Source organism: Athene noctua, unplaced genomic scaffold (genome assembly GCF_965140245.1).
Source record: "Athene noctua unplaced genomic scaffold, bAthNoc1.hap1.1 HAP1_HAP1_scaffold_657, whole genome shotgun sequence".
In the NCBI taxonomy this organism is placed as follows: domain Eukaryota; kingdom Metazoa; phylum Chordata; class Aves; order Strigiformes; family Strigidae; genus Athene; species Athene noctua.
The window spans coordinates 21,230-30,109 of NW_027438093.1; the positions used below are offsets into that span (position 1 = coordinate 21,230).

General features: G+C 68.0%; 2 protein-coding genes across 2 annotated transcripts; one reads left to right on the forward strand and one right to left on the reverse strand.

Annotated features, from left to right (window-relative positions):
• The first annotated feature begins 117 nt into the window (after positions 1-117).
• PET100 (PET100 cytochrome c oxidase chaperone) lies at positions 118-4,747 on the forward strand. The gene is made up of 4 exons (XM_074895342.1): positions 118-204; positions 897-983; positions 1,097-1,129; positions 1,973-4,747. The coding sequence occupies exons 1-4, from the start codon at positions 118-120 to the stop codon at positions 2,030-2,032; spliced, it is 267 nt and encodes an 88-aa protein (XP_074751443.1). The 3' UTR covers positions 2,033-4,747.
• Positions 4,748-4,931: 184 nt separating this feature from the next.
• PCP2 (Purkinje cell protein 2) lies at positions 4,932-8,091 on the reverse strand. The gene is made up of 4 exons (XM_074895340.1): positions 7,992-8,091; positions 6,682-6,814; positions 5,517-5,644; positions 4,932-5,048 (listed from the first exon to the last, which is right to left on the reverse strand). The coding sequence occupies exons 1-4, from the start codon at positions 8,034-8,036 to the stop codon at positions 5,043-5,045; spliced, it is 312 nt and encodes a 103-aa protein (XP_074751441.1). The 5' UTR covers positions 8,037-8,091; the 3' UTR covers positions 4,932-5,042.
• Between the last annotated feature and the right edge of the window lie 789 nt (positions 8,092-8,880).

An 8,880-nucleotide genomic window follows, 5' to 3' on the forward strand; every position in this document is an offset into this window, starting at 1 on the left:
GGCTCATTTCCCGCACTCTCATTGGTCGTTTTTCCCGTCCTTCAAGGTCTCTCCCCGCCTTTCCCTGTCGCTCGCCGCTAAGGCCAATGGGAGGCGGCGGTGCTGGGCGCTCGGCCAATGGGCGGCCGCCGTGTTTCGGGGTGGGGGAAGCGGAAGTGCGGGGACCCCGGAGGCGCCATGGGGGTGAAGCTGGAGATCCTGCGGGTGCGGGGGGAGCCATAAGGGGGTGGGGGGTGGCACCCCCGGGGGAACAAATCGCGGGGGGGGGGAGTTCCGGGGGGGTAATGGGGGGGGGGCAGGAGGGGCCTGTCCTGCCCCAGGGTGACATTGTGCCCTGGGCTGGGGGACACCGGGGGGGACACGGTGACCCCTGAGGGGCGGGCAGGTGACCTGGGGGGGGGGACAGGTGACCTGGGGGGGGGACAGGTGACCTGGGGGGGTGGCTGGTGGCCCGAGGGGGGACAGGGTGACATCAGGGGGGTGACAGGTGACCCCAAGGCAGTGAGAGGGTGACCCGGGGGGTGGTGGAGGGGTGACAGGTGACCCCAAGGGGTTAACAGGGTGACCAGGGTGGGGGGGCAGGTGGCCCTGGGGGAGTAGGGTGACCCGGAGGGGGGGGGAGTTGACAGGTGATCCCGGGAAGGGGACAAGTGACCCCGGGGGGGGGGGGGGGGGGGAGAGGTGACCCCCGGGGAGGGGACATGTGACCCAGGGGGGGGATGTGGGGTGACAGGTGACCCCGGGGACATGGCTGGTGGCCCGGGAGGGGGTGGCAGGTGGCCCAGTGGAGGTCAGCTGACCTGGGGAGGGGGCAAGGGAGCAGGTGACCCCGCGTGGGGATGACAGGTGACCCCGGGAGGGGGGGGGTCAGGGGGTGACATGTCCCTTGTCCCCAGATGCTGCTCTATTTGTCCTTCCCGGTGACCGTGTTCTGGGTGTCCAATCAGGGCGAGTACTTCCAGCGGCACGTGGTGGAGCGCAAGGTGGGGGCGGGGCCTGGGCCATTTTGGGGGGGGGGGACGGGACACCCCTGGGGGTCATCCCCCCCCGCGGTGTCCCCACCCCTCCCTCACTGACCCCCTCACTCTTCCCCCAGAGGGAGATTTTTCCTCCGGATGACCCCAACCGGGTAAGGACCCCCCCCCGTGTCCCCAACACCCCCCCCCCGTGTCCCCAGTTCCCCCCACACTGTGTCCCCAACACCTCACTGGTGTCCCCAACATCTCCAGTGTCCCAAATTCCCCCCCACTGTGTCCCCAACATCACCCCTAGTGTCCCCCCCAGTGTCCCCAATTCCCTTCCTCCATGTCCCCAACGTTTCTAGTACCCCCCCAGTGTCTCCAACACCCCCCTGGTGTTCCCAACATTTCCAGTGTCCCCCCCAGTGTCCCCAATTCCCCCCCCCTGTGTCCCCAACACCCCCCCTGGTGTCCCCAGCATCTCCAGTGTCCTCCCCAGTGTCCCCAATTCCCCCCTCCCCATGTCCTCAACACCCCTCTGGTGTCCCCAACGTCACCAGTACCCCCCGCTGTGTCCCCAACATCTCCAGTGCCCCCCCCAGTGTCCCCAGTTCCCCCCCCCATGTCCCCAACACCCCCCCTGGTGTCCCCAACACCTCAGTGTCCCCCCCAGTGTCCCTAACATCCCCTCTGGTGTCCCAAACATCTCCAGTACCTTCCCAGTATTCCAAATGCCCCCCCGTGTCCCCAATATCCCCAGTGTCCCCCAATGCCCCCACCCAGTGTCCCCAACATCAGCCTTATCCGTGATGTCCCACAGGAGTGTTCTCCCTGCCCCCCCCCCAGTGCCACCAGAGCTCCACAGCGGGTGGGGGAGGGACACAGGGGACACTTCCACACCTGGGGACACTCACGACGCTCCTGTCCTCCCCCTCCCTGGGGCGTGGTCCCTCCCCGGGGCCACCCACATGTCCCCACTGTCCCCTGACCCCCACGTGTCCCCCCCTCTCCAGCGACGGGCGATAGCGGAGCTGAAGGAGCGGCTGCGGGAGGGGAAGGGGACACGGGACTGAAAGGACAACGGGGACACCCAGCCACCGCCACCCCCACGGTGGCACCCGTGGCAGCATCATGACAGCGTGGTGACCACGTTGGTGACAGCGGGGACACGTGGCCTCTCGATGTGGCTTCGTTGTGACGACATGGCCGTGTTGGTGACAGAGAGGACATGTGGCTTTGTCGTGTCACCGTGGCCATCTCCTGAGGCCATCGCTGTGGACACATGGGTGACAAAGAAGACACGTAGCCACATTTTGTCACCCTGGCCACGTCCTGATGTCACCGTTGCGGATATGTTGGGGACAAAAGGGACGTGTGGCGTCATCCTGAAGCCATTGCTGTGGCCACGTTGGTGACAGAGAGGACACGTGGCCACATCTTGTCACCATGGCCACCTCCTGATGCCATCGTCACAGCCGTGTTGGTGACAGAGGGGACCTAGAGCCACGTCATGATGTCATGGGCACATCCTGATACCGTTGTCACGGCCACCTCGGTGACAAAAGCGACACGCCTCTTCATTCTTCTGCTGTTCTTGCGGCCACGTTGGTGACAGAGGAGACGTGGTCACATTTTGTCACCGTGACCACGTTCTGATGTCATCGTCATGGCTGGCTTGATGACAGAAGTGACGTGTTTATGCAGCCCAACTTTTGCCGTGACCACGTTGGTGACAGGGGGGACACGTGGCCACTCGACGTGGCTTCGTCATGACGCCGTGGCCATGTTGGTGACAGAGGTGACACGTGGTTTTGTCCTTGTGCCATCGCTGTGGGCATGTTGGTGACAAAGGGGACATGTGGCTTCATGCTGAAGCCATCTCTGTGGCCATGTTGGTGACAGAGGGGACACGTGGCCACTTCTTGTCACCGTGGCCATGTCCTGCTGCCATCTCTGTGGCCGTGTCAGTGACAAAGGGGACACATGGCCACGTCCTGACATCACAGGCGTGTGCTGGTGCCAATTTCCTGGCCACCTTGGTGACAAAGGGGACACAACGTTTTCTCGTTGGTGACAGAGGGGACACGTGGCCACATCCTGATGTCATCGTCATGGCAACATTGGTGACAAAGGGGACTAGCGTTCATTTTCGTGCCATCGCTGTGGTCACGGGGGTGACAGGTGACACGTGGCCATATCTTGTCCCCATGGCCACCTCCCATCCCATTGACATGGACGCGTTGGTGACAGAGGGGACATGTGGCCACATCTTATCACCACCTCTGCATCGATGCCATCGCTGTGACCCCGTTGGTGACAGAGGGGACATGTGGCCACATCTTGTCACCACCTCTGCATCGATGCCATCGCTGTGACCCCGTTGGTGACAGAGGGGACATGTGGCCACATCTTGTCACCACCTCCGCATCGATGCCATCGCTGTGACCCCGTTGGTAACAGAGGGGACACGTGGCCACATCTTGTCACCACCTCCGCATCGATGCTATTGCCACGACCCCGTTGGTGACAGAGGGGACACGTGGCCACATCTTGTCACCACCCCCGCATCAATGCCATTGCTGTGACCCCGTTGGTGACAGAGGGGACACACGGCCACGTGCTGTCACCATGGCCGCATCGTGACGCCATCGCTGTGACTGCGTTGGGGACAGAAGGGACACGTGGCTTTGTCCTGCTGCCATCGCTGTGACCCCGTTGGTGACAGAAGGGACATATGGCTGTGTCTTGTCACTGCATCCGTGACAGAAGGGACACGTGGCAGCATCCCAATGCCACCTCCACAGCCGCGTGGGTGACAGCGGGGACACGTGGCCGCCCCCGTGTCCCTGCCCTGGTGGCTGGTGACATGGGGACACGTGTCTGTAGCTGCCACCCTTCCAGTGCCATTGCTGTGACCTCGGTGTTGGAGGGGACAAGTGACACCCCTCGGTGTCCCCACCCCCAATAAACGGAGCTGGCACCGGCACCACCTGCGTGAGGGGGACACGGTGACAGGGGGGTCCCCGTGGTGTCACCGGGGGGTGGCCTGGGGGTCCCCCAGTGCCACCTGGACAGCCTGTGTCCTCCGAGGGCCACGTGTCCCCCTGTGTCACCCATCTGCTGTGGGTGTCCCCTGTCCCTTGGTGCCACCCCTCCGGGTGTCTCCTGTTCCCTAGTGTGACTTCTTTGGGTGTCTCATGTCCCCCAGTGCCACCCCCCTGGGTGTTCCATGTCCCCTAATACCACCCCTCCGGTGTCCCCTGTCCCGTAGTGTCACCTCTCTGCTGGGGGTGTCACCTGTTTTCCCTGGTGTCACCCACTTGTGTGGGTGGCGCCTAGTGTCACCCCCCAGGTGTTCCCAGGTGTCACCCATCTGCTGGGGGTGTCCCCTAGCGCCACCCCCCAGGTGTCTCCCCTCTCCTACTGTCACCCCACTGGGTGTCCCCTGCTGTCACCCATCTGCTGGGGATGCCCCCTGTCCCCTAGTGCCACCCCCCTGGGTGTCCCTTGTCCCCTAGCGTCACCCCTCAGGTGTCCCCTGTCTCCTAGTGCCACCCACTGGGTGTCACCAAGTGTCACCCATCTGCTGTGGGTGTCCCATTCTCTAGTGCCACCGCCTTGGGTGTCCCCTGTCCCCTAGTCTCATCCCACTGGGTGGCCCCTGTCCCCTAGTGTCACCTGTCTGCTGGGAGTGTCACCTGTGTCCCCAAGTGTCACCCATTTGCTGTGGGTGTCCCATCCTCTAGTGCCACCCCCTTGGGTGTCCCCTGTCCTCTAGTGCCACCCCCTTGAGTGTCCCTTGTCCCCTAGTGTCACCCATCTGCGTGGGAGTCCCGTGTCCCCTAGTGCCACCCCCCTGTCCCCAGGTGCCACCCAGCAGCAGTAGGTGCTTTGTGTGTGTGTGTGTCCCCCCCGATGCCACCCATGTCCCCAAGGCCAGTCCCGGGTGTCACAAGCCCCACAGTGACGCCATCAGGGGGTGGTTTATTGGGGGGGGGGACAGGCGGGGGGGGGGGGGGGACACGGGGTGACATCGTGGCCTTGGGGACGGGGGGGTCAGGGGCAGCGCTTGGCTCTGGAGGCTCAGTCCTGCGGGGAGATGGGGGGGGGGGATGGCACCTGGGGGGGTGTCCCCTGGGTGTCGTGTCCCCCCCCATGGTGTCCCCTCCACCCTGGTGCACCCCCCTCTCTGGGTGTCCCCCCCAAGGGGTCCCTTCAGGTCCAACCCCACCCTGGGCTCCCCCCAAGCCCCCCCGCCCCGGATACTGTGCGTGTGTGTGTGTGTGTCCCCCCGGGGTGTCCCCGTGGGGCTGTGCCCCCCCCCCAAATCCCTGTGGAGTTGTGACCCCCCCCTCGGGGTCCCTTCATGTCCCCCCCCACCCCACCTTGGTGTGTGTCCCCCCCCCCCGGTTCCCCCCACCCTGGGTGTCCCCCCAAATCTCTCCCCAACCTCCTGGGGTTGTGCCCCCCCACCCCGCCCCACCTCCCCAGTGTTCTCCCCCCGGGCCCCCTGCCCCCCCGGGGCCCCCCCCGGGGTGCCCCCCCCCCCTTTCCCACCTTGCCGGGCCCGATCCCGGGCAGCCGGGCCACGGGCAGCCGCTGTTCGTCCATTCGCCGCCCCTGGGAAGTCGCCACCAGCTCCAGCAGCGCCGCCAGCTCGGGGGGGGGCGGGCTGCCCCCCCCCCCTGCACCGCCGCGGGTGGGCGACCCAGCGCGTCACCCACAGACCCCCCCGTGGCACCCACAGACCCCCCACGGCATCACCTACGGCACCCGCAGACCCCCGTGGCACCCACAGCACCCACCGACCCCCCGGCACCCACAGACACCCCCCCCCCGTGGCTCCCACAGCCCCCCCATTGCACCCACAGACCCCCCACATCCCCCCCCCGTGGCTCCCACAGACCCCGACAGCACCCACAGACCCCCATGACATGCAAAGACCCCCACACACAGCACCCACAGACCCCCCCGTGGCACCCACAGACCCCCCACGGCATCACCTACGGCACCCGCAGACCCCCGTGGCACCCACAGCACCCACCGACCCCCCGGCACCCACAGACACCCCCCCCCCGTGGCTCCCACAGCCCCCCCATTGCACCCACAGACCCCCAAATCCCCCCCCCGTGGCTCCCACAGACCCCGACAGCACCCACAGACCCCCATGACATGCAAAGACCCCCACACACAGCACCCACAGACCCCCCCACGGCACCCACAGACCCCCCCACGGCACCCACAGACCCCACCCAGCACCCACAGACCCCCCCCACGGCACCCACAGACCCCAACAGCACCCACAGACCCCCCCCCACGGCACCCACAGACCCCCCCCGTGGCACCCACAAGCCCCCCCCCGGCACCCACAGACCCCGACAGCACCCACAGACCCCCCCCCACGGCCCCCACAGACCCCGGCAGCACCCACAGACCCCACCCGGCACCCACAGACCCCCCCACGGCACCCACAGACCCCCCCGTGGCACCCATAGACCCCCCCACGGCACCCACAGACCCCCCCCCGTGGCACCCACAAGCCCCCCCACGGCACCCACTCCCCCCGCCCCCCCTCGCGACCACCCTTAGCGCCCCGCAGCACCCCCATATCCCCCCATCCCCAGTGTCCCCCCTCTCCCCCCGCGTTCCCGTGTGTCCCCCCCATCCGTGTGTGTGTGTGTGTGTCCCCCCCGTGCCCCCCCCGTCTCGCGGGGGCTCTCACCGTCGGCCCCCCCCAGGCTGCAGCGCTGATCGTCCATGCGGGCGCCCTGCACGGAGCTCAGCAGCGAGAAGAACCCCTCCTGCTCCGGGGATCCCGCCGAATCCGGGGACCCCCCCTGCTCCGGGGACCCCCCCTGCAACCGGGACCCCCCCCCCGGTCATGGGGACCCCCTTGAAACGGGGTCAGCCCCCCCTGAAACGGGGAGACACCCCCCTGAAACAGGGACCCCCCCCTGCAATGGGGAGCCTCTGCTCTAGGACCCCCCCGTTATTGGGGACCCCTCCACACTATTGGGGACCCCCTCTCGCTGCTCCGGGGACCCCCCCTGCAACCGGGACCCCCCCCCGGTCATGGGGACCCCCTTGAAACGGGGTCAGCCCCCCCTGAAACGGGGAGACACCCCCCTGAAACAGGGACGCCCCCCTGCAATGGGGAGCCTCTGCTCTAGGACCCCCCCTGGTATTGGGGACCCCTCCACACTATTGGGGACCCCCTCTCGCTGCTCCGGGGACCCCCCCTGCAACCGGGACCCCCCCCCCGGTCATGGGGGCCCCCTTCAAACGGGGTCACCTCCCCTGAAATGGGGATCCCCCCCCCCCGGTCATGGGAATCCCCCTGAAACGTGCTCACCCCCCCCTGAAATGGGGACCCCCCCCTGTATTGGGGACCCCCTCTTGCTCCGGGGACCCCCCCTGTATTAGGGACCCCCCCTCGCTGCTCCGGGACCCCCCCCCCCTGTAACTGAGACCCCCCCCCCCACGGTCATGGAGACCCCCTTGAAACGGGGTCACCTCCCCTGAAATGGGGACCCCCCCCCTGCTATGGGACCCCCCCTTGCTGCTCCAAGACCCCCCCCCCTGTATTGGGGACCCCCCCCTCTGTCATGGGGACCCCCCCCTCTATGGGGTACCCCCTTTCCACGGGCACCCCTCCCGAAATGGGAGGGCCCCCCCCTTTGCTCCGGTGACCCCCCCCTTGCAATGCTGACCCCGCCCCTTCTAATAGCGAACCCCCTAAAACGGGCTCCCCCCTCTCCAGGACCCCCCCCCGCAAAAAAAAAAAACCTTTAACAGGGACCCCCCCCAAAACAGGGACCCCCCCCCCTAAATGGGGGACCCCCCCAGTCAATAGAGACCCCCCCCTTGCAGTGGGGACCCCCCCCAGGGGCGCCCATCCCCTCCCCATGGGTGCCCCCCCCCCCCACTCCTTTCTACTCCCTCCATCCCCCCCCCGCGTGCTCCCCACCCCCACCCCACGGGTGCCCCCCCCCCCCCAATGGGTGCCCCCCCCCCACCCATGGGTGCGCTCACCCCCGCGGGCGCGTGGCCGGGCGCGGTGTCCCCCGGGGCGGCCATGGTGGGTGCAGCCCCCACACCCCGCGCCGGGACTTATACCCGTGGGGGCCGGGGGGGGCGCGGGGGGGACACGGGGGGGGGGCGCGGGGGGATGATGGGAGCGCGGGGGGACGTGGGGGGGGCACGGCTGGACAGGGGAGGGGGGAGGTGGGGGCACCCATGGGTGCTGCGGGTGTTCGTGGGTGCTGGGGGGGGGGCTCAGGGTGTTTGTGGGTGCTGGGGGGGGGCCCGTGGGGTGTTGGGGGTGGTTGGGGGGGGCTCAGGGTGCCCGTGGGTGCTGGGGGGGGGCCCGTGGGGTGTTGGGGGTGGTTGGGGGGGGCTCAGGGTGTTTGTGGGTGCTGGGGGGGGGCCCGTGGGGTGTCCGGGGGTGGTTGGGGGGGGCTCAGGGTGTTTGTGGGTGCTCTGGGGTGCCCGTGGGTGCTGTGGGGGGCTCAGGGTGCCCGTGGGTGCTGGGGGGGGTCCGTGGGGTGTCCGGGGGTGGTTGTGGGGGGCTCAGGGTCTTCGTGGGTGCTCTGGGGTGCCCGTGGGTGCCGTGGGGTGTCTGTGGGTGCCGTGGGGGGCTCAGGGTGCCCGTGGGTGCTGGGGGGGGGGGCCCGTGGGGTGTCCGGGGGTGGTTGAGGGGGGCTCAGGGTGCTCTGGGTTGCCCGTGGGGGGCTCAGGGTGTCCGTGGGTGGTCGTGGGGTGTCCGTGGGTGATTGTGGGGGGCTCAGGGTGCCCGTGGGTGCTCTGGGTGTCTGTGGGTGATTGTGGGGTGCCCGTAGTTCCCTGTCGGTGCTCTGGGGTGTTCGTGGGGCGTCGTGGGGGGCTCAGGGTGCCCGTGGGTGCTGTGGGGTGCCCGTGGGGT